We start from the raw sequence: 26175 nt of genomic DNA on the forward strand, positions 1-26175 counted from the left end.
CTTTTTGTGGCGAGGTGAAAATGGAGTAAGTTTTCTCCATTTTCGCCACGTAAGTCCTTACGCTGCATATTGGATACCAAACTGCGCGGGTTTGGTATACCTGCCTATGGCCCAAAAAACTGCGGGCGACGGCAGAAATATACGCGCGTAACTTCTAGCTTACGCCGTATATAGGATACCAAATCCGCGCAATTATTGGCGTCGCCGGCTTTTGCGGGCGACGATTTTTATCGGATCGACCCCCATGTGGCTGACTAAATACTTTTTTGCCCCACTGTATGTATGTATGTATATGTGTGTGTATGTGTGTATATATATATATATATATATATATATATATATATACACACTGTGTGTGTGTGTGTGTGTGTATGTATGTATGTATGTATGTGTATATATATATATATATATATATATATATATATAGTTATGTATGTGTGTATTTCTATATTTGTGTGTATATGTGTGTGTATATCTATATCTATATATATATATATATATATATATATATATATATATATATATATATGTGTGTGTGTATAAATATGCGTTTGTATATATACGTGTGTGTGTATATATATATATATATATATATATATATATATATATATATGTGTGTGTGTGTGTAGATATACATGGGTGTTTATTTGTATGTGTATATATATATATATATATATACATATATATATGTGTGTGTGTGTATATATATATATATATATATATATATATATATTTACAGTGTGTATGGATGTATGTATATATATATATATATATATATATATATATATCCTGTAAGTGTGTATGTGTGTGTAGTTTCATATGTGTGCATGCATGTGTGGTGTTTTATCCTTGAATCTCAATAAAATACCATAGCACACAGTATATCTAAGTGAAGAACACCACTAATTGAAGGGAGATTTAGCACTTGACATGAGTTTTCAGCTTTTTCCCCTAGGAGTTAATTATGTCAGGGATTTAGCACACCTGCTTTACAGCACTAAAATATTATTTTGACTAATTGCTATTGATTTAACTTGAGTGATGTTAATGCACAATAGCACTAATATTTTTACTCTCTACTTGTAATGCAGCCCAATGTTTTTGACGAAATATAGAGCAAAGTTTACTATAATGTCATTTTAGTTATGTGTCAAATTTATTGGACATGACACAATATTCTTTAGTAAAATATTTAATAGCATAGTACTCTGTATGACTTGGTACAATTAAACCAGTGTCTTCTGGTTAGTTGGGATTTATCACCCTCTTGTGGTTGTTAATCAGAATGCTCTTACTTTGAACATGGAATTTGTCAGCTAAAAAGAGTTATGCTTTTCAATGGTTTAAATAGTGTGTTTGATATAAAAATTAGCATTTAATTTTTTTCCTGTTCTGAGTAAATCTATATTTATGTATATCCATCTGCACCAATAGAGATGGGGGAATTGTTTTTATCACATTGAGTATCAAATCTGACTTACACCACACGTGATCTGTATTAGTTTCAGTTTAAACTTGAAGAAATTGTACATCAAATATTTGTAACATTAGTAAATGCTGCTTTTTCATATTAATGAACAAATATTTGGGAGTAGAATGTTCCTTTTATGCCTTGTTATGAAAACTTCTAAAAACGTGTTTTATATTCCAGGACACAGGAAAATTAAGAATTGGAACTTACACTGGTCCTTACCAGCACTGTACAGTATATTCAGGAGGTAAAGTCACTGCTATTTAGTCACTGTATACTGTATTTCTCACTGAACTTCTTTATAGGAGGGACAAGCTGTTTTCAGTAATAAAGTATAACTGAATAGATAATAAGATTTAACATACAATTTACTTAAGATGAATCAGTTTGTTTATATTCATACTAATAACATATTAATTTGTACTGGTGGAAATATAGTCTTGGGCCACCTGGAGTAGGCAAAATCTTCCCAGGACTCTTTAGGTCTCTCCCCCCCCCCCCCCTTCCTTTTATATATATATATATATATATATATATATATATATATATATATATATATATATATATATATATATATATATATATATATATATATATATATATATATATATATATATATATATATATATATATATATAGGAAGTTGGAAGTTGTGGGACGTGGCCTACCTAAAAATACAGGGGCAATGAGTAGTCATTTTTATCTTTATACCCTCCACCTCAACCAAATTTACCACATGTAGCATCCTAGTGCTAAATACACCACTGCCTCCAGAATTTTCTCCTGCCCTTCACATGCACATTCCCATTAATTCCTATTCTAAGAACTATAGACTGGCTGTGAGCCATGCCTGACTGCTAATCCAGAGCCAGTACATTGTGCAAACCACAAAGAGATGCACTAATTCTTACATAAGCATATGTACCAAAACAAAAAATATATGCACAGTTTGTAAGGCATCAGCTCCTACTGAGCATCTGTAAGAATTCACAGTAAATATGTATTTGCATTTTGTGATTGGCTGATGGCTGTCACATTCCCTGTCAGAACAAAATGTACTTATCTCTTAAAATTCAGACTATGTGCTTTTGCATTGTCTATGCGTTGGTAATGCTAATCTACTGTATGGTCCTTTAATGATTCAGACAAAGAATACAATTTTAAACAACTTTCCAATTTACTTATATTAAAGGAACATTAAACACTTTGAGATGGTAATATAAAATGATAAAGCAAATATATAATAAAAGATATAAGAAACACACAGCACCAACCGATTCAAGGCAGCAAAAAAGCAATTTATTTACATGCGCAAAACAAGCAAAAGTTGCACTCACAAGATAGCAGTGTTTGAATAGCGTATCAGACGTAACCACAGTCCTTCGTGACTCCGATATGTCCGGTCTGAAATTCAGGTCTCTTATATGTGTGTAGATTTTACCGCATTGTCCTCACTCCAGAGTTCTATGACACAGTCTTTGTCTACAACTCCCTGGATTACTTGCGGTCCAGTATCTCTAAATCTCTTAGCCAGACGCTGATAACCAGATACTGTAAGTTACTTCCACAACGAGACCGTCACACATTTGTCCGGATACAGTCTATATAGTGATACACTGCCACTAAAATAACCCTTAAAATACCCCACGCGTTTCGTTTGCAACAGGCAAACTTCATCAGGGGTGTTCATTCCAAAACTTTTCTATATACTTCAAAAAAACATCAGAATTTAAAATACCTAAACCGGAAATGACATATAAAAAAGCCGGTTAGGATAACTACACAAGTTTCTACTGGGTCCTAGTGACCCACACTTTTCATTTCCACATATCGTGTTTAAGGTAATTTGAAAACTTGCATTATAATTCTCATCTACGATATGATTTCAATATTACATAATAACAACATAAAGAACTGTGCAATAATACTAATAATAATAGGTCTCAATGGGAACAGTTTGACTGGCAAATAAATATTCAAATAATTAATTCTAAAATAAGCAATTTATATAACAATTTATATAGCATTCCCTCAACAATTAATTATAAAAAAAAGAATTAGAATTAATAATATATGCTGTAATTAAAAGTGCCCTCATCCTAAAATGTATCTTAATGAATTAAGACCAGCTAAAAAAATCTGCACTTGTGCCTATATTTTTAATATAAGGAGAAAGCTGCCAAATCTAAATCAATATTTAATCCTACTGGACACAGACTTTTTAGTTCCGTAATCCAGATTACGAAACATTCTGGATTACGGAACTAAAATTCTGTATCCAGTAGGATTAAATGTGGAAATGAAAAGTGTGGGTCACTAGGACCCAGTAGAAACTTGTGTAGTTATCCTAACCGGCTTTTTTTTTTTTTTCCAAACAAGCTTTATTGTGAATACAAACATACAATACTTGATAATAAAGCGATTTACAAACAAACAGTAGTGTCAAAATTAGTACCCTTGCGGGAAAGAGATACAGTCTTTCTTTTTACTAAGTGATAAAGTCCAACTCTTATTCTTGATATGAGGGGTGGTCCCTCAGATAGTCCATGTGGCCCTTATTTGGCCAAATAAGAGATTTGAGTGAGTTGCTCGGGTACTAATATGAATTTCTCTATTAAACAAAGCTTGATTTTTCAACATATTTTTAACAAACTAGTATTTGTTCCCTCCTCCCGTTACCCCGGACAAGGAGGATTCAAGATACTACCATACATTTGTTCCAGGGGTGGAAGTGAAAGAAAGTGCAGTTTAGGTTAACATAGTAGTAGACTGAAGAAAGAGTAGAGTCAGTCTATAAAGGAAGAAGAAGAGAGGGGGAGGGGAGAGAGGGAAAAGGTGGAAAAGGGGAGGGATGGGTGGGGAAAGAAAAAAAAAATCCGTATTTCTGATGGCCTATTTTTTTTTTTCTCCCTTCCTCTCCCTTCTTCCCTTTAGGCCATGAGTATGAGGACATTAATTCTAGCCATAGAGGAGACCAGTTATATAGTTTATGTTGGGGTGGAGTTCCAGGCAGCTAGCATCATGTCGTGCTGCTCCAATTGGCTGCATTTATAGTAATGCAGCCTTTCCAAAATCAGTAATTCGTCCACAGCCACGCACCATTCATTGAGAGTAGGCACCTCCCCCGATTTCCAATGTCTGGGTATTAGTTTCTTTGCTCCTGTGAGCATGATTAGGAGAAGGGCCCTCTTATGTCTGCTCAAGGTGTCAGGGAGATGTAGGAATAGTATTGTCTCGGGTGAAACTGATATAGGTGTGTTGAGTTTTTTTGTCATTTCCCCTATAACAGTTTCCCAGTAGGATGTCAATTTGGGGCAAGCCCACCAGGTGTGTATGAGCGTACCCCTCTCGCCACACCCCCTCCAGCACAACGCAGATGTTGCTGGGAAAAACTGATGGAGTCTGGCGGGTGTGTAGTACCATCTAGTCAGTAGTTTAAGTTGTATTTCTTGGACAGTGGCAGAAACTGAGGATCGTTTGACCAATCTAATCGATTTTAGCCATTCTTCCTCATCAATTGTGTTGTTGAGGTCCCTGTTCCATAGTCTAGTGTATGATGGGAGTTGAGTGTCCGGAGGGGTGAGCAGTAATTTGTATATTTTTGAAATCAGTCTTTTTGGCGGAGTAAGCCCAGTACATAGGGTTTCAAAAGGAGTGAGATCCCTAAGGAATTCGGATTTGTTTTTGTAGTGCATTAGAAAGTGTGATAGCTGGTGATATCGTAGCCAAGATGAGAAAATGTTCCCATATGTCTCTATCATGTCTTGATGAGAGCGTAACCTACTGTCTACCAGTGCGAAGTGTAGAATACCCTGTCTCAGGCTATGGGGAGGACACAAGCGTCTACTGAGGTCACAGTAAGGTAAGTCTGGGTTCTCTAAAATGGGCCTCATTGGTGAGGGGAAGGTGGAGATATGTGTACTAGTGGAAATTAATCTGTCCCATACGAAGAGTGTTTCTGTCATTAAATGGTATTTATTTAGCAGTTTGGGGCGTTTTGTTGCTGGGATCCAAGCAAGGGAGGCTACATTTTTGTGATGTAAAATTTGGCCGTCTATTTTGACCCACTGTTTTTGGTTAGTGTTGTGTGCCCATTCTGTTAGCCTTTGCAGTAGTATAGCCTTTCTATATAACGTCAAATCGGGAAACCCCAATCCTTCCCTGTCCCTGGGAAGGTACAGCGTCTTTCTAGGTATTCTCGGTCTAACGCCTGTCCAAATAAATTGTTCTAGTGATTTTTGTAAATGGGGGAGGAAATCTGCTGGTAGATGTATTGGCACAGTTTGCATAATATATAAGATTCTAGGTAAGATATTCATTTTAATGAGGCCAATCTTTCCAAGCCAGGATAACTTTTTATTCCTCCATGAGGATAGGTCGTTAAATATATCTTTACGAAGGGTTAAATAATTGTTTCTGAATAGGTCAGAAGATTTTGCAGAAAGATATATTCCTAAGTATTTCAATTTGTTAGCTGCTATGGGGACCTTATAATTCGTTGCTAGGGACTGAACGTGTGCCGACGGAGAGTTGATGTTAAGAAGTTCGGATTTCGAAAGATTTAGATGGAAGTTGAAGAGCCTTCCATATGTCGAGAGCTCTGTCAGGAGCTCAGGTACCGACAGATCGATATTAGTAAGGGTGTATAGAACGTCATCTGCGTATAACGCTTGTTTGTGTTCCATTTCACCTATCCGGACTCCCTTGATGTTTGGGTTAAGCCGTACTTTCTGTGCTAGTGTTTCGATCGATAGAGCAAACAGCAAGGGAGACAATGGACACCCCTGTCGGGTCCCATTTGATATGGAGAAAGTATCAGATAATGTGCCGTTTACTCTAATACGGGCATTGGGGGCTGAGTACAAAGCAAATGTCATATTGAGAAATGGGCTTCCAAAGTTCATGGCCTTCATAACCCTGCGCAGAAAAAGCCAGTCGACCCGGTCGAAGGCCTTCTCCGCGTCCGTCGAGAAGAGTGCCATAGGCACTCCCTCGACCTGGGCAAAGTTAAGAATTTGGAGGACCTTGTTGGTATTGTCCCGCGCCTCCCTGCCAGGTATAAAACCTACCTGGTCAGTAGAGACAAGACCCGCAAGGTATTTGTTGAGACGAATCGCCAATATTTTTGCCAAAATTTTTATATCTAGGTTAAGCAAGGAGATGGGCCTAAAATTTGCCGGTGAGTCAGGGGTCTTGCCTGGTTTAGGTATTACCACTATGTGTGCCTCTAGCATAGTAGTAGGGAGTGACGGGTCCTCAATCAAATTATTAAAGAGACGGGTCATCAATGGGCCAAGTATGGCACCAAAAGACTTGTAGTATTTTATTGAGAAACCATCTGGTCCCGGGCTCTTTCCACTAGGGAAATCTTTAATCGCTTGTTGAAGCTCAAAGTGGTAATGCTGGAGTCTAAGGAGTCTCTTTGGTCTGGTTCTAGTTGGGGTAGGTTTAGAGTGGCAATATATTGATCTATCAGGGATTCTCTACTAGGGAGTTCTCCCACAGAGTCCCCTGCTTCCGGCGTCGTCTTTAGATTGTACAGAGTTTGGTAGAAGGAATGGAACGATTTAGCTATTAGTTTGCTCCCCTTTATCATTAACCCACTTGGGGTTTGTAGATGATGCACATGTGCTTTTAATTGCTTTCTACGTGTTGCTCTAGCCAGCAGTCTCCCAGGCTTATTGCCTCCTTCATAGTATTGCTGTTTCATGTGTAGGTGTCTGCGTTGATAGGCGTCCATAAGATATGTGTTAAGATCTTTTTTAGCTATATCTAGTTTGTTCCTAGTGGTTGTGTCTAGTGGATTTTTTTGTGCAAATCCTCTAGATGCTTTATGGTTTGTAGTAGTTGTGTGTGTTTTAGTCTATTTTGCTTGTTTAGTCGTGCCTTGTGTTTAAGGAATTCACCTCTGATGACACATTTATGTGCTTCCCAGACATTTGTGAGCGAGGTGTGCTGTGGTTTATTATTTGTGAGATATTCCTCGTGTGCTTTTTGGATGTCTAATTTAATGATAGGGTCGTTAAGTAGAGAGTCATCTAGTCTCCATATGTAGGATGTGGGAGGGAAGTCTGGCCATTGTATTGTGCAAGTGACTGGTGCGTGGTCAGACCAAGTTATAGGGCTGATTGAACATTTGGTAACCATGTCAAGACCGTTTGAGTCTGTGTAGAGATAGTCTATGCGGGAATATTTATTATGTGGTGGTGAGAAGTATGTAAAGTCCTTTTCCGATGGATGTAAGGTGCGCCAGATGTCGTGGAGTTGGATGTTTGAAATTGAGTTTTTCACTGATTTTAATATTTTGGGGGGAGTGCTAGTGGTGACGTTTGACGTATCAAGTAGGGCGTTCATGGCGAGATTGAAGTCCCCTGAGAGGAAGACCGTGCCTCTCGACAAATCTAGGAGGAGTTTTGAGACTTTAGTTACCAGGGTGTGTTGGTCAGTGTTGGGACAGTACAGTGTAGCTAAAGTGATTGGATGTTCGTATAATGTTCCTACAACTATCAGGTATCTGCCCTCCGGGTCTTTTACAACATTCGTGGGTTTTAAGGGTAGTGAATGATGGATCAGAATACCCACACCTCTTTTTTTGTCGAACCCGAGGCGAAATAAGCCGTGGGATATTGTGAATTGAACCACTTCGGTTCCCTCCCTTTCTGGAAATGTGTTTCCTGGAAAAACAGTACATGGCTGTATAAGTTTTTTTAATGCTCTAAAGGCTATGGACCGCTTACCTGGGTTATTTAGTCCTTTGGCGTTGACAGTGGCCAACGTCAAATTGTGCGGACCGAGCTTACCAGTACGTTGAGTCATTCTAGAGAAAAAAAAAAAAAGGAAATAGGGTGGTGAGAAAGGAGGGGAAGAAGTCGAAAAGGGGACTCTTGGAGTGAGGGAGGAGAGTTAAAAGGAAGGAATTGAGTGAGAAAAGGTGAGGGTTTAGTTACTAGAGAATCCTAAGGAGTGAGGTCAGAAGAAATGACACAGTTAGGGGAGAAAGGGGGGGGTGAGGAAAAGGGGGGAAGAGAGTCCTAAGGGGGACTCTTGGGGTGGGAGAAAAGGGTTAGAAGAGGAGAGAAGTGTGAGAAAAAGTGAGAGTGAAGTAGCTAGAAAGTCCTAAGGAGTGAAGACTAGAGAGATATCTCAGGAACTTAGGGATATAGAAGTGCAAGTAAGAGAAAAAGAAGAAACGGTTTAGTCGGGGTAGTAACCCCCAAGCTAGTGCAAAGAGAATTAAGTGTACAATGGTTTCTGAACGTGTATGAATATAAATGTCCGTGAACCTGGGAATGTAAGGAAGTTGGCCAGTTTCCATTATGCAGTGGAGAGGATGGGATAGAGGTTGGGGAGGGGGGAGGGAAGGAAAGGGGGGGGATTGGGGGGGACAAGAGGAAAGGAAGGGGACATTGGGGAGAAGTTGGGGGAAATTGGCAAACATTGCAACAGTGAGCAGTGAACTGTGGGTATGGCAGCATCATCACTATCTCACCAGACAGATCCACAGTGTTAAAAGAGGCACCTGGGAAAGAAAAAAGTCAACACACAACAGTAGTAAACATTTGCATCAATTAGGCTAATGTGGGTAAGATTCTACGGGCCTACATTTCTGCATCAAGACCCTATTATATTACCAACTAATCTGAGGGTGATTTTAGAACCAATTCAAGTTGTAAATTAGCCATAAAATATAGGTCTCCCTATGGTTCTAAGGTTGATGTATTTCCTGTTATTTTATTCTGGTCTGTAAAAAGGTCATAAATTGTAAAATCTTACAGTCATATATACACCTCCGATACTCCGATAGCCCAAAACAAAAAGAACAACGATAAACTCATTTTTGGATTTGCAAAAGAACCCATTAATATTAAAAGAACAGTCAACATAAAGAAAAAGGATACAATAACTTTTGTTCGAGGTTGAGTACCTCAGGGGCCATTATTTAACTGTGGTCCAAGTCCCTTTTTGAAATTTCAAGTGGTGGGCCGGGCCGTCCCGTTAGTTGAGTCCTGTCGTGGCTGAGTGGTGCCGATGGAGAGACCCTCCAGAAACATGTTTTCATCCGATCCCGGTAGAAACACCGCTATTTTGTTCTGATGCGTGGCTATTATGGATACTGGAAAGCCCCATCAGTATTGAATTTTGTGGGCCCTGAGTTTAGATGTAATGTGTCCCAAGTCTCTTCTCTTCTGGAGGGTAGTGGGGGAGAGATCAGAAAAGATTTGCAGTTCTTCTCCTGCGTGATGGACTGGATGCTTGAGGCGGGCACATCTGAGAATGTCCTCTTTGTCTTTATAATTTAAAAAGCGGACGATGATTTCTCTGGGGGGGGCTTTAGGTGGAGGTTTGGCCCTGAGCGCTCTGTGGGCGCGTTCTAGAATGATATCTGGTGAAGAGGGGGAGTCTTTCAGGGTACGAAACAAACTCTGGAGGTACCCATCTATAGCAGGGGGTGTATAGTTTCTGATACACCTCTAAAGCGGAGATTGTTGCGACGTCCCCTATTATCAATATCTTCGATTTTGTCTGATAGTTGTTGTATCGCTTCTGACTGGCCCCTGATGTCTGTGCTTATTAGGTCCATTGAATTAGAATGTTCCAATTGTTTAGCTTCTACTTGGGTGATTCTAGAATCTAGCACAGTGATGTCTTTTCTCAGGTCATTAAATAAGTTGCGCATCTCTTGGACCGCCATCTTGATGTCTTCTTTGGATGAGAGATGTCGCAGATCCTCTTTTGTGATTATGCATTGGCTCTGTGCTTCTGGGACCGTGATCCTTATGGTATGTTCACTCTGTGATGCATCCATGTTGTCTGAGAGTTGAGTGGATGGCTGATCTATCTGTTTTAAGAATTTGCTGAGAGGTCGTGCAGATGTATTCATGTCAGATTTATTTTGTTTTTTACAAGGCATCACTCAGTCCTCTTGCCGCTGTAATAGAAGGTCTTAAGAGAGGTCAGGACCTTCAGGGGATCATATCTATCTATGACCCGTGTTTTACATGTAGTTAGGTGAAGTGGAGTGTGAGGGTGACTCGTTGTGTAGTATAGAGAGAAAAAAAAAAAAGAAAAACTGTTGCTGTACATATGCTGGATAGGCAGTATAAACAAGATTCTACAGTAGGCCCCTTCCTCTATGTAAAGCTTTCTGTATCCCCACAATGATGGTAGTAGAGGTGATGTGCTTTCTTTTAAGTTCTGAGGTAAACAGAGAGGCCTCTCTCATACAGTTTAAAGGCAAACCTCCCTGTCAGTCAGTACAATTGAGAAGTTTTGGATGGCTTGTGGAGACAGGAGTAGTGCAAAGATCTGTCTATTTACTTGTGTCACCCTTTTCTCTCTCGTCTCTCCACTCTCAGCTTGTCTGTTCTTTTGTCTGTTTCTCTATATCTCTTTTCTTTAGTCTTATCTCTGCTATTTTATCTTGACCCTCTTCTTTGCTTATTATATTTAATGACTTTGTTTTAACGTTTACAAGAAGCCCTGCACTCAGTGTTGCTCCCCAGGTGAGAAATCTGCAGCTATGAATTTTTCACTCGCATGCCATATTATAAAGATGACCGCGGTATTTTCAATGCCCCTGTGAGGCTTCTCTATGAGGTGGAGTGCCCGACTAGAATTGTGTTTGGGCTATCTCTCTTGTGCGTTAGCCGGGTCAGTGTTGAGGCAATGGTCAGTGAGGTTCAGATGTGTAAGAGCGGGTGAGATCAGTTAAGCGCGCGCTGCGGCGCTGCAGCTATGGCCGCCACGTGGCAAGTAATGTTAGATGCTGGCTCACCCTAAATAGTTGGTCGATTGTCCAAAATATCACCACCATCTGCGGTGAGTGGTTGGCGGTGTCCCTTGTCTATTCTGCAGTGCCGGGCGGGTCAGCGCAGTTAAGATCGGGGTTGATGCGCCTGTCTTAGTAAGGGCTGCTCCTTTGATCAGCTGTAGACTGATGCGGTCCTGCTTGAAACTTTGCCAGAAGTTGGTGAAAAGCTTAGCGATCCCAGGTTTTTATTAATAACTGTTGGGAAGTTCAGAATATTTGAAATAGATTCATTACACTGCTTGAGGGTTGAAGAGCTCTCTTAGAACGCTGCCATCTGCCTGCGTGGCTTGGCTCCGCCCTCCTAACCGGCTTTTTTATATGTAATTTCCGGTTTAGGTATTTTAAATTCTGATGTTTTTTTGAAGTATATAGAAAGGTTTTGGAATGAACACCCCTGATGAAGTTTGCCTGTTGCAAACGAAACGCGTAGGGTAGTTTAAGGGTTAATTTAGTGGCAGTGTATCACTATATAGACTGTATCTGGACAAATGTGTGACGGTCTCGTTGTGGAAGTAATTTACAGCATCTGGTTATCAGCGTCTGGCTAAGAGATTTAGAGATACTGAACAGCAAGTAATCCAGGGAGTTGTAGACAAAGACTGTGTCATAGAACTCTGGAGTGAGGACGGTGCGGTAAAATCTACACACATATAAGAGACCTGAATTTCAGACCGGACATATCAGAGTCACAAAGGACTGTGGTTACGTCTGATACGCTATTCAAACACTGCTATCTTGTGAGTGCAACTTTTGCTTGTTTTGCGCATGTAAATAAATTGCTTTTTTGCTACCTTGAATCGGTGGGCGCTGTGTGTTTCTTATATCTTTCAGTTGCCTTTGTTGTCGGGACCAGGACACCCGGATCACACACCAAGCTGCAACGGTTAAGGAAAGTAATTGTTCTGAACTTTAATATAAATTCTAACTTTCTAGTTGGACTTTTAGTTTATGGAAAAAAGCAATTATTAACTTTTATCAAATGTTATCAATTTTGTAAGTTTATATTATAACGGGTTTTGAGTTGGTGCCATCAAATGGTTCACATTGTTTGATAATTGTAATTGTATGAATTAAGACTATATTGGTTCTTGTTACATTTTTTAATAGTACAATTTCTAACTTACAGACAAATTAGACTGTCTTTTAAACCAAGGGAGCGCTGATATTTGTAGATTTCAAATATATAATAAAGTCTGCAATATACTTTCATTATTTATTTTGTCTCCTTTTCCTGTAATTCCATTCTGAAATTGTGAACTTTTCAGTTCCTGTTAGAAATGTAAGTGCAGAACACTGTTATATTCAACACAACCATTGGCTGCACACTCTACTGACCTATTTATAACTGTCCCTAATTGGCCACAGCAGAGAAGGTAACCTAAGTTACAACATGGCAGTTCCCATTGTTTTATAGACACTAAAACTTTACACTTATTTTGTCAATATTTTAACAACTAATGAAACTTTAAAAATACATCTACATGTTATCCTCAGACTAATCTTTTCTTTAATTGCATCAGTCTATCTAGCATTTAGTGTTTAATGTCCCTTTGTTAAAAAGCATATCTCAGGAGCAGCGATGCTACTATTGGGGAGCTAACTGACAATTTATGATTGCATATTTATGTCTTTTCATTGGTTCACAGGATGTGTTCGACTAGATCCCAGTAGTGCATTGCTGCTTCTTCAACAAATTTGATAATACACGTAAATTGATGTTGTTTAAAATATTATGCTCTATCTCAAACATGAAAGAAACATTTTGGGTTCCATGTCCATTTAACTAGTAGCCATGGACTGCAAAGCTTTCGTCCAAAACTGTTTTCCCAGAAGTAAAAGCATCAAACTAATAAAACAAACTCATTCATTCAGTTTTATGAAGGTTACCCTTCTCATATGAGCAGAAAATGTCATCAACAGAACAGATAGACATCCAATTCAGCAGAGAATATGAGAAGGTCCTTAAAATATCCTTATCTTATCTAATTTAGGTACATTACTAGGCACCAAGAGGTAGGAATAAGAACCATGTGTCAAAGACGTTGATGAGGAAGATAATTTGAAATAGGAAACACTTATATTATTGATTTAAACATCCAAATGTGTCTGTATTGCAAAATTACTCCAATGTCTAAGCATTTCTTGTGAGATAAGGTATCAATGTAAGACATCCAATTCTGGAAAGATTAAAAAAAAGACAACAGGAGAAAAAAAACACAGTAATATGGATTGAAAATAGTACATTTGAACTTAACTTGAAGCTACTAAGAGAAAAGTAATTGTCACCAGTAATACATCTTTGTAAGTGTGCTTTATTTATTAGAAACCATTTTTTACACAGGTTTTATTTCTTAAATTGACTCTCACTTTCTCTAATTTTAAGGTTCTTCAGACATTGTATGTGATCTTCTCGGGGTGAAGGGCAAAGACATTTTGTATATTGGGGATCATATCTTTGGGGACATTTTGAAGTCTAAGAAGAGACAGGGATGGAGGACCTTTCTTGTGGTGCCAGAACTGGCCAAGGAACTTAATATCTGGACTGAGAAAAGTGGTATGTTTTTGGATCCGATCTATAGAGAATGTGAGGTACAATAAGATGCTGTATTGCCTGTCCCACAGACTCTAACATGATTGGCTGTCCCATCAGTCTTCTCTAATGGGTAAAAAAAAAAACTCAGGGATCAGTAGAAATATTTGAATAGTAAATACAGATTGTAAAGGTATGTGCTTAAATCAAGATATAAACTGAGAAGAAATTGATTGTATAATCAAAGAAATTCAAAATTGACATCTACATTTAAAAAAAGTAACATTTACACCTAGATTTTTAGGACTAATTTCTTTTTATTCAGTATGAATATGCATGTGGTTTCATGCTTCATGCCATTTGGAACCAATCGGAAACTTCTTAAGAGTGTATAGGAATTCATTATCTGTCCGACTTGTTGGCTTCAGTTAAAGGGACAGTGTACAACACAATTTTTATTATTTTAAAAGATATATCATCCCTTTATTACCCATTCCCCAGTTTTGCATAAACAACACAATTATATTAATACACTTTTTACCTCTGTGATTACCTTGTATCTAAGCATCTTCTAACAGCCCCCTGATCACATGACGTTTTATTTATTATCTATTAACTTGCATTTTAGCCATTTAGTGCTGTGTTGTGCTGACTCTTAAATAACTTAATGGGCGTGAGCACAATGTTATCTATATGGCCCACATGAACTAGCAATCTCCTGTTGTGGCTTAGAAACAGGCAGAAATGTAGAGGTTTATATGTTATAAAGTATATTATTATAACAACGTTGGTTGTGCAAAGCTGGGGAATGGGTAGTAAAGGCTGGGGAATGTCCCTTTAAACATATAGCAGAGCGAGGACCTACTTTGAAAAAAAAGAGAAAAAAAGAACTGCCTTTTAAAAAACAAGTCCGGAAACAGAATAGATATGAGGGTAAAAAGTAATAGTCAATCCAAGTGAAGGACTCAAAGGCTGGCTGAGTTATAATATATAATGTGAGCACAATCCCAGCACTCTGGATAAAGCCTTTATTGTGATCCACATTCCGTTCCAAGAGTAATTGAATTTTAATAACATACTGTATGTTGGATTTGTGTATCTTTAAGCAACTGTAGCACAAATTTAATTCTACAAGTGAATGATATTAAAGGGACAGTCAAGTCCAAAAAAAACTTTCATGATTCAGATAGGGCATGTAATTTTAAACAATTTTCCAATTTACTTTTAGCACCAATTTTGCTTTATTATCTTGGTATTCTTAGTTGAAAGCTAAACCTAGGAGGTTCATATGCTAATTTCTTAGACCTTGAAGGCCGCCTCTAATCTAAATGCATTTTGATAGCTTTTCACCACTAGAGGGCATTAGTTCACGTGTTTCATATAGATAACATTGAGTTCGTGAATTTACCATGGAGACAGCTCTGATTGGCTAAACTGCAAGTCTATCAAAAGAACTGAAATAAGGGGGCAGTCTGCTGAGGCTTAGATACAAGGTAATTACAGAGGTAAAACGTGTATAATTATAACTGTGTTGGTTATGCAAAACTCAGGAATTGGTAATTAAGGGATTATCTATCTTTTTAAACAACAAAAATTCTGGTGTTGACTGTCCCTTTAAAGCATAAAATCCTTATGCACATGTGGAAAAATTATTTTCTATAAAAAGAAAAGAAAATGCTGAATTTTCCTTTCACCCTAAGCATGCTGAACCTATTTCATATATAAATAAGATGGTGAATATATTTTTAATACAATTCTGTTTTATTTCTAGAGCTTTTTGAGGAGCTGAAGCATCTGGATATGTATTTGGCTCAGCTGTACCAGTAAGTGAGAAATTACAAATCTATAATCTTATAAATAAATATTTAGATTGTTTTTTTTATTTAGATATTTACAAAATGCCAATTTACAATTTTATCCAATGTAAGATCACATTCTCAATAACAGTTAACTACAGTATTTCATTTCGCCTGTTACTATTTATACTATGAGTGTAATAGGAAAAACTTTAAAAGATAATAGTGAATTTTTTTTTAGAGATAAACAATTTTTTTAAACTAGAACTTATTAACGATAATTGATCCGGTTAAAAAGGGACATAGGTGTAACAAATAATCAATAATTACTTTCAGTAAATAATGCATATATTGTAGACATGTGCGTTTTCATTAAGTTCTGAATCAAAATTCGGACGAATTTGCCAAATCTGGAGATTTGAATCGATTCGAATTTCCGAATTACCCTAGCAACGAAACTAAACTAATCCAAATGCATTTGTAACAAATAAATCCGAATTAGTTTGGATTTATTTGTTACATTCAAATGGCCATGGACTAATCATAATTCAGTATACAAATTACATTTAGTGAGAGAGAACAAAGAAATAATTCAGTTTGTGTAACTTGGAACCATCTGAATCAACATAACACATACCGAACTTCCGAATTTACGAATCGAATCCGAAACAAATACATCCGAATACATTAGAATTTATTCGAATCTGAATGAATCCGAAACTAATACATTTGCATGTTTTCTAAATCGATCCTAAACGAAATTCTAAAAAATCCGAATTGGTCCGAAACGAACCGAAACAAAATTTTCCGCTGTGCACATGTCGTCTAATATATTGTTTTAAAGGAAATTACAGTTAAAAAATGACATGCTCTAATTTATTACAGCATGTAGGTTTTGCTTTAACAACCTTAGATAGCTATGTGTTACTTTTGCAAAGGGATTAAGCACACAGGTAAAAAAAAGTCCTGATTATGAGGTACAGTAAGAGAACAAATCAGAAGTGGCAGTTGCACAACCAGCCAATCACCAGTTGTGTTCTGCTCTGAAGTTACAATGCTTGTGGCTCCTAAGTAGGACTATATGTATGTGTTTAAATGGATATTAAACACTAAATACATTTTATAAACATAGTATTGACGTTATTGCCCACCTCCCTCAAGTCATGGGTGCCACCATATTAAAATCTAGTTTTCAGGGGGCGTGTCCGGGCTTGGGCTGAAAATGGCCGCAAAACTGAGAGCTCTGGCAGATTAAATTACATTCCGCCATGTAATTAACATAGTTTGATGCATCCAGCATAGAATCTTGGATCATATGAAAGAGGATAGTTTGCTGGTTAAGGCAATACCTTTATTGTGCAACTTTAGGGTCTCTCAGACCGGACTGCTGTAGTTTATTCTTGGCGGCCTTCACGGAGGGAATTCCTCAGCACCCCCCCCCCCCCCGGGGAACCGGGTATATGGAGATATTTCCTAAATCTCCCTTTACATTACCTACAAGATTGAAAATGGAGGACATATTGGAGGCTATGCAGGGCTGGATGATCGATCTGGATCGCACAATACAAGCAAGATGCGACCGCCTTGTATCCCACATGGCCCTCATCCATACTAAGATGGAGGTATTCGGCAGCGGCAAAGAGGCGAACATGGAACACTCTGTGCTATGTGGCAATATGATTAATGACACAAGCCGGTGCATCGCTAAAGATGTGCCTGTTTGCGTGCAGCCGGGATCTTGTGTGAGTTCCTTACCTGCCTTGGGTCCTAACCGGGGGGATGTGGCCGGCTCTCTGGGGAGGGATCGAGGCGAGGTGCGAGAAGAGCTGATGACAGAGGAGGGCCTGAATGCTGCACTTGAGCTGCTGGCACCGGGACGTTTCTACTCACCGGACATGAGACTTTTGGTGCTGAAAGAAGGAGGTGGTTGGATTATGCACTCACCGCCCGTTAACCTGATACGGCTTGAAGAAGGAGTAGTTTCCTGGCTGCTCACAAGAGGTCAAGACACGAATGGAAATTGGGCCTTCCGGACCGGCATTGGGTAACTGGACATAGCCCCTGCTAGCATAGAGGGACAGTTGGTTAACTTTAGGTACCCGGTCTGGCCCTGAATAAAAGCTACCTATATATGATCACTGTGTTTCTTTCATTGGGACTAATGAAGACTTTTTGGTCTGATGTGATTTTCGCAGCTATTTTACTCTCACTTATTTGACAGATCAGGGATGTGAGGTTGTGTGGTGTTTCATATTTCTTTAACCCTGCTCTATTAATACAAAATGTACAATGTGTTCCTTATTGAGTTGTAAATGGACTTTAGTGCCCAGCTTGCTGTGAATACCTGGAACTAAATTAGGATTGCATTTATTTTAGGCTTGTTCCCTTTAATGTATCAAATACAGAGAAAAAATATTAAGGTGGTGGGTCTGAGTCAATTATGACCCTTGGTGTTCAGGGGGGGACAACTCGTACCTCTAAACCAGTATTATTCTATATTTATTACTAAATCAAAGGGTTTTTAGAGGTTCTACTTATGTTCTTATGGTCTGTTGGTTTATACAAATAAGTGTCCCCCTGCAACAGTAACTAGAGTAATTGGTATATTATCCTCTAGGGTTGAAATATATAGGTCTCACTACAGCTGGGAAATGAACACAGATATATGTCCTGATATAAATATATGTCCTGATATTACATTCCAATAGAAAATGGGTAATGCATATGGTTTAGTAGTGAACTGTATGCAGTATGTGGAGACTTTAATGTAGAAATGCATATATAGCAATATTTCATCCTTCTTTGAAGATCAGTAAAAACTGGTAAGGAATTTTATGTACATTTGTTATCTTCAGGATGGCATTTAGAAAATAAGACATACTGTATAGAATTTGTACTTTTAATTTTCTTGTTCTGTTGTGCATCTTATGGACATATAATGGCCTACTTTTTCCTAAGTTAGAGTTCCTATACGTAAACTAGGCCGCACACTTAGCGCATGTTAATTTAGAAATTTGATGTCCAATCGAAAATCCCATGCACTTATGTGAAAATGAGGTAATGCTCATGGCTTGAAGCTATACACTTGGATTGAGTTAAGTCCATAATCTTCAGATGTAAAGACATGCTTGTTTAATTCACCTTGTAAAATTTAATATTGTCAAATGGGCATGTTGCCATGCTATTGCTTTATGAAGTTTTTACTTTTGTTTGACATTTTACCTCAATAAAAATTAAAAAAAAAAAAAAAAAAATCTAGTTTTCACTGTGTTCCAGTGTGAATTTGTCTCCTTCAGATACTTGTAGTGTAACTAAGGTTCCAAAATGGAGGCATCCATAATTAGAGGAAGGTGCATGAAATGTATTTAGTGTTTAAACTCACTGGCTCAGAAGAGGATAAGGAAAAATGGAGAACCCATCAAAAGATGACAAAGCAGTTAATCAGAAAGTCTAAAGCTGATGCAGAAGAGAAAATGGCATAATCTGTAAAAAAAAAAACGGTGACAAAACCTTCTTTAGATATATCAGTGAAAAGAGAAAAACTAACGGAAGGATAGTAAGACTCAAGAATGAGGATAGAGTAGTGGAAGAAGATAAACAAATAGCAAACTGTTTAAATTATTACTTTTGTTCAGTCTTTACAACAGATGGTAACGATAGTGAGATTCTATCAAGGGTTGATACTGTGAATGATCGTGTGAGTAGTATTTTTCTTTTTACAAAGGAAGAGGTTTCAAGGGCTTTATCAAAAATATAGAAAAAATATATAGAGGACAAGCGAACAGAAAGTAGAGCACTCGCAAAAAGAAGACTGGTATAGGTGGCTATTCAGTTAGGTATATAATATTAAAACTTAACATTTATTATTCAAAATGATAAAAACTACTATATGAGTAGTAATTAATACTTAGATTAAAACACAAACAAATTTGTGTTTTTGTTTGTGTTTTAATCTAAGTATTAATTACTACTCATATAGTAGTTTTTATCATTTTGAATAATAAATGTTAAGTTTTAATATTATATACCTAACTGAATAGCCACCTATACCAGTCTTCTTTTTGCGAGTGCTCTACTTTCTGTTCGCTTGTCCTCTATATATTTTTTCTATATTTATCTGAACAGTGAGCACCCTCCCCAGGTCTTATTTGTTTATACCTTATTATATCATATATTAGTATTATTGTCCCCAATTCGGGTGACTATATTTCTATTGTTCAAATTGTGGTTAGCTAATAACTGACGGGGGAATTATTTAACATAATTTATATTATCATTATCCCTATCTCTATTCTATAACTTTATCAAAAATAAAAGTAAAAACGTCTGTGGGTCCAGATAATAATCATCAAAGGGTTCTAAGAGAACTTTGATCTGTGATAGCTACTCCATTAGTGGATTTTTTAATCAGTCACTTCTAACAGGAGTTGTTCCAAAAGAGTGGAAAATTGCCTATGTAGTCCCTCTTCATAAAAAGGGAAGTAGGGAAGTTTCTTCTAACTATAGGCCAGTTAGTTTGACCTCAATTGCAGGGAAATTAATGGAAACTCTTTTAAAGGAAAGACTTGTGTCTTTCCTTCAAACAAACAACTTAGAAGACAAAGGATAGCATGGTTTCACTGCTGGAAGATCATGTCAGACTAATCTAATTGATTTCTTTGACAATGTAACTACATTAATAGACCAGGGAGGAGCCGTAGATGTTGCATATCTAGACTTTAGCAAAGCATTTGACACCGTCCCACACAACAAACTTATTCACAAAATTTATTGTCTTGGAGTAGATGCTAAGATTGTTAAGTGGTTAGCGCTGTGGAATCTGTTGGCGCTCTACAAATAACCGATAATAATAATAATAATAAAAAGTGGTTAGAATGCTGGCTTAAAGATAGACAGAGGGTTTCAATTAATGGAGTATATTCAAATGAGGCGTCAGTTACTAGTGGTGTTTCCCAAGGGTCAGTTCTTGGGCCTGTTTTATTTAACATGTTCATAAGTGATATTGGAAGTGGGCTTAAGGAGAAGGTTTGCTTGTTTGCTGATGATTAGACATGTGCGTTTTGTTTCGGCAGAATGTGTTTTTCGGCTGAATTTTGGTCAATTCGGAGATTCGGATGCATCCAAATTTCCGAATCGGCACATCTCAAAAAAAATCCCGAAAATGAATAAATTAGTTTCCGAATTTTATGATCCATTATTCATATTCAGCAATTTTTCATTGTTCCTAATGTAAACCGCACATAGCCGACACTAACTCTAAATCATAAAATAAAGCTATTAACCCCTAAACCGCCATTTTCCGACATCGCCGACATTAACTAAACCTATTAACCCCTAAACCGCCATTCCGAAACATTGCCGACATGAACTAAACCTATTAGCCCCTAAGCCGCACTCCCCCCACACATCGCCAACACTACCTAAATCTATTAACCCCTAAACCGCACTCCCCCCACATCGCCAACACTACCTAAACCTATTAACCCCCTAAGCCGCCATTCCCTGACATCGCCGTCACTAACTAAACCTATTAACCCCTAAACTGCCATTCCCAAACATCCCCAAAACTAACTAAACCTAGTAACCCCTAAACCGCCGTTCTCAAACATCGCCAACACTAACGAAACCTATTAACCACTAAACCGCCGGCCCCCACATCGCAACAACTTAAATTAAACTATATTAACCCCTAACCCTAAACCTAACACCCCCTAACTTTAACATAATTAAAATAGACCTAAATTAAAGTTACAATTATTAACTAATTAATACCTTTTTAAAACTAAATACTTGTGAAATAAAAATAAAACCTAAGCTAGCTACAATATAACTAATAGTTATATTGTAGCTAGCTTAGGTTTTATTTTTATTTCACAGGAAAGTTTGTATTTATTTTAACTAGGTAGTTAGTAAATAGTTATTAACTATTTACTAACTAGTCTACCTAGTTAAAATAAATACAAACTATTTACTAACTACCTAGTTAAAATAAATACAAACTTACCTGTGAAATAATAGTAAAACCTATGCTGCCTTACACTAAAACCAAACATTACAAAAAAAACTAAAATTACAAAAAATAAAAAAAACTACCATTACAAAAAAATGACAAACAAAATTATCCAATACATGAAAAATTATTCCTATTCTAATATCCCATTTAAAAAAAAAAAAAAAAACGCACGAAAATAAAAAAAAACCCTAATCTATAATAAACTACCAAGGGCCTTTTGTAGGGCATTGCCCTAAAGAAATTGGCTCTTTTGCTAAAAAAGAAAAACAAACACCCCCCTAACAGTGTACAAGCCCCCACCCCCCAACCCACAAAATAAAAATAAAGTTAAACTTAATCTACCCATTGTCCTGAAAAGGGCATTTGTATGGGCATTGTCCTTAAAAGGGCATTCAGCTCTTTTACTGCCCATTAAAAATAAAAAAATGGCTATTCTAAAAAAAAAAAACACCCCAAAAACAAAAATTACACAAAATAGCAAACGAATTATCCAAAATAATAAAAATTATTCCTATTCTAATACCCCATTAAAAAAAAACCACCCCAAAATAAAAGAACACTAATCTATAATAAACTACCAATAGCCCTTAAAAGGCCTTTTGTAGGGCATTCCCCTAAAGAAATCAGCTATTTTGCTACAAAATAAAAACAAACACCCCCCACCCCCCCAAACCCACAAAATAAAAAAAACCTAACTAAAAAAACTTAATCTACTCATTGCCCTGAAAAGGGCATTTGTATGGGCATTGCCCTTAAAAGGGCATTCAGCTCTTTTAAGATTGCCCATTAGCCCTAATCTAAAAAAAAAAAAAAAACACCCCCAAAAAAACCTTTAAAAAACTTAACACTAACCCCTCTTTAGGTACTCACAGTTGCTAAAGTCCGGCTTGAACGATCTTCATCCCAGTGGCTCCATCTTCATCCATCGAGGGACCGGCATTTTCTTCATACCTGCAGAGGCGTCGATGCACGGAGGTCCATCGATCCGACGTGAAGGTCCTCTTCATGCGATCGTCCGCCGCACACTGAGGATTCAATCAGACAATAGGAATGAGAGCTGCGTAAATCCTATTGGCTGATTTGAACAGCCAATAGGATTTAAGCAGCTCTAATTCCTATTGGCTGATTTAAATTTTTCAGCCAATAGGAATGCAAGGGTACTCCCAGTACAAAAGGGGTACCTTGCATTTGAATCCTCAGTGTGCGGCGGACGATCGCATGAAGAGGACCTCCACGTTGGATCGATGGACCCCTGCTTCCGCTCATTGACCGCTGCGTTTTCCCAGGGATGAAGAAGATGCCGGCCCCTCGATGGATGAAGATTGTTCAAGCCGGACTTCAGCAACTGTGCGTACCTAAAGAGGGGTTAGTGTTAGGTTTTTTTAAGGTTTTTTTTTTTTAAGATTAGGGCTAATGGGCAATCTTAAAAGAGCTGAATGCCCTTTAAAGGGCAATGCCCATACAAATGCTCTTTTCAGGGCAATGGGTAGATTAGGTTTTTTTAGCTAGGTTTTTTTATTTTGTGGGTTTGGGGGGGTGGGGGTTTGTAGTGTTAGGGGGTGTTTGTTTTTATTTTGTAGCAAAAGAGCTGATTTCTTTAGGGCAATGCCCTACAAAAGGCCCTTTTCAGTGCAATGAGTAGATTAGGTTTAACTTTATTTTTAGTTTGTGGGTTTGGGGGGTGGGGGTTTGTATACTGTTAGGGTTTTTTTTTTTCTTTTTTAACAAAAGAGCTGATTTCTTTAGGGCAATGCCTTTTAAGGGCCCTTTGTAGTTTATTATAGATTAGGGTTTTTTTATTTTCATGTTTTTTTTTTTTGTAATGGTAGTTTTTTTTGTTTTTTTTTTAATTTTAATTTTTTTTATTTTTTGTAATTTAGTTTTTTTTTAATGTTAGCTTTTAGTGTAAGGCAGCTTAGGTTTTACTTTTATTTCACAGGTAAGTTTGTATTTATTTTAACTAGGTAGTTAGTAAATTGGTAATAACTATTTACTCACTAGTCTACCTAGTTAATTTTAACACAAACTTACCTGTGAAATAAAAATAAAACCTAAGCTAGCTACAATATAACTATTAGTTATATTGTAGCTAGCTTAGGTTTTATTTTTATTTCACAGGTAAGTTTGTATTTAGTTTTAAATAGGTATTATTTAGGTAATAATTGTAACTTTAATTTATGTCTATTTTAATTATGTTAAAGTTATGGACGGGGTGTTAGGTTTAAGGTTAGGTTTAGGGGTTAAAATAGTATAATTTAGGTTGTTGTGATGTGGGGGCTGGCAGTTTAGGGGTTAATAGGTTTAGGTAGTGTTGGCGATGTGGGGGTGCAGTTTAGGGGTTCATAGGTTTAGTTAGTGTCGGCAATATCGGGGAACGGCGGTTTAGGAGTTAATACTTTATTTAGTGATTTAGTTAGTGTTGGCGATGTTTGGTACGGCGGTTTAGGGGTTAATAGGTTTAGGTAGTGTTGGTGATGTGGGGAACTGCGGTTTAGGGGTTAATAGGTTTAGTTAGTGTTGGCAATGTGGGGGGGCAGCGGTTAAGGGGTTAATACGTTTAGGTAGTGTTAGTGATGTGGGGGGACGGTGGTTTAGGGGTTAACAGCTTTATTTAGTGGCGGTTTTACATAATTTGTTTCGGCACATTAGTTACGTTAAATTTTTTTGTTTTTCCGGATCCATTCTTTATTCATATGCCTTATTCTATAACTTCCAAATAGAATAATGCATATGAAATAAGAATGGATCCGAAAAAACAAACGGATCCGAAACCGATTTAATGTAACGTAACTAATTTGCCGAAACAATGGTTTTTTTTTTAACTTAACTAAACTAATTTGCAGAAACAAAATTATTTTTTAACTAATTGAAAACAAAACGAAACACATTTTTTAGCGGCGCACAAGTCTACTGATGATACAAAAATTTGTAACAGAGTTGATGTTCCAGGAGGGGTCGATCAAATGAACAGTGTTATTAAAAAAAAACTAGAGGACTGGTCAAATAAATGGAATCTGAAATGTAATATTACCAAGAGCAAAATTATGCATATAGAATCCAAAAACCCAAAGGCCAATTATAGTCTCAATGATTACATTACTGACTGTAACTAAAGAGGAAAGGGACTTGGGAATTATTATTTCAGATGATTTAAAATTTGGTACACAATGCAGCAGTGCAGCCAGTAAGGCCAGTCAAATACTTGGTTGCATTGGGAGAGGTAATAGTAACAGAAATAGCAAGGTTCTTCTTATGCCACTTTACAGATCATTAGTTAGACCAAGTCTAGAATACTGTGTACAGTTCTGGAGACCATATCTTCAGAAAGATATAAATAAATTAGAAGTTGTCTAAAAGAGGGCTACTAAATAGGTACATGGTCTAAAATATATAAAAGTACAAAGAAAAACTCTATGATCTAAATATCTATAGTTTAGAGGATAGAAAGGAAAGAGGTGACATGATAGAAACCTTCAAATATATGAAGGGACTTAATAAAGTAGAAGCTGAAAACTTTTTCCACAAAAAAATAAATGCAAAAACAAGGGGTCACAATCTAAAGTTAGAGGGTAGCAGTTTCAGAAAAAATGCGAGGAAGCATTTTTTACAGAAAGGGTGGTGGATTCATGGAATAAACTTCTATTTGAGGTGGTAAACACAAAGACTGTAAAGGAATTCAAAAATGCCTGGGACATGCATAAGGCTATCCTAAGGAAAAAGTAATGTAATATGGGTATACTTGATGGTTCTTATTTACCGTCAAATTCTATGTCCCTTTAAGCCCTTTTAGTGGGAAAGGGTTAAACACGTAGTCAGCTGGGGTCAGTAATACAATAATTAAATGCCCTAACAAATTAGAGCATGTCATATTTGCCTTAGAATGGCCCTTTTAAATTCAGCTTGAGCCCCAATTAAAAGTTTTGCATCTTAAATTTTAAATTCTTATAACAATAACTGTAAAGTGAAATTACGTGACATTACCCAGTCAATGTTTATCTGTCAATCACTGTAAAATTGATTCTGTAGTTTTTGAGATCGATAGGCAATCCATTTTTATGTCATGTGATATGATCAGATTTTTTTCTGGGACAAAAATACAACCCAAATAGCTGAATAGTTCTGCTTAAAATTGTAATGGAGATACATTTTTGTTTTTTTTAGCATTGTTTGAAAAATGCAAGTAATGCTGACCAATGTTCCCAAACATATTTGCTTTTAAAAAACAAATCATGTAATTTGTATGCACATGAGCAGGGTTAAAAGAAAATACATAATGTTGTTTTTAACATACACAGTTGAGATGTTGTGGATATATTGATGATGTTTTCTTGAAATCATGATGGGATTGGGATGCACAAGCACATTACAGTGATTTTTTTAAATAGCATATTCAACTCTGTAAGATAGAGTGATCTGTATCTCTCACTCTACTGTACAAAAGTGGGATTATTCCATTTTGAAGTTCTCTTTTAATGGAAATTACAAATTTTGTAATTTAACTTGTGGATAAAACCAAGATTATTAGTCCCTGTGTGATATCTAATACAATATCTG

At 37.1% G+C, this 26175-nt stretch overlaps 1 protein-coding gene across 3 annotated transcripts in view; it reads left to right on the forward strand.

The window, feature by feature from the left end:
- LOC128663707 (cytosolic purine 5'-nucleotidase-like) overlaps positions 1 to 26175 on the forward strand; it is a 326364-nt gene that overhangs the window by 264411 nt on the left and 35778 nt on the right. For all 3 annotated transcript variants that reach the window (XM_053718156.1, XM_053718154.1, XM_053718155.1), the window contains exons 12-14: positions 1652 to 1718; positions 13666 to 13836; positions 15584 to 15635. In XM_053718156.1, the coding sequence (XP_053574131.1) occupies positions 1652 to 1718; positions 13666 to 13836; positions 15584 to 15635 (290 nt within the window). The remainder of the gene's footprint in view (positions 1 to 1651; positions 1719 to 13665; positions 13837 to 15583; positions 15636 to 26175) is intronic.

Source organism: Bombina bombina, chromosome 6 (genome assembly GCF_027579735.1).
Source record: "Bombina bombina isolate aBomBom1 chromosome 6, aBomBom1.pri, whole genome shotgun sequence".
Lineage (NCBI taxonomy): Eukaryota > Metazoa > Chordata > Amphibia > Anura > Bombinatoridae > Bombina > Bombina bombina.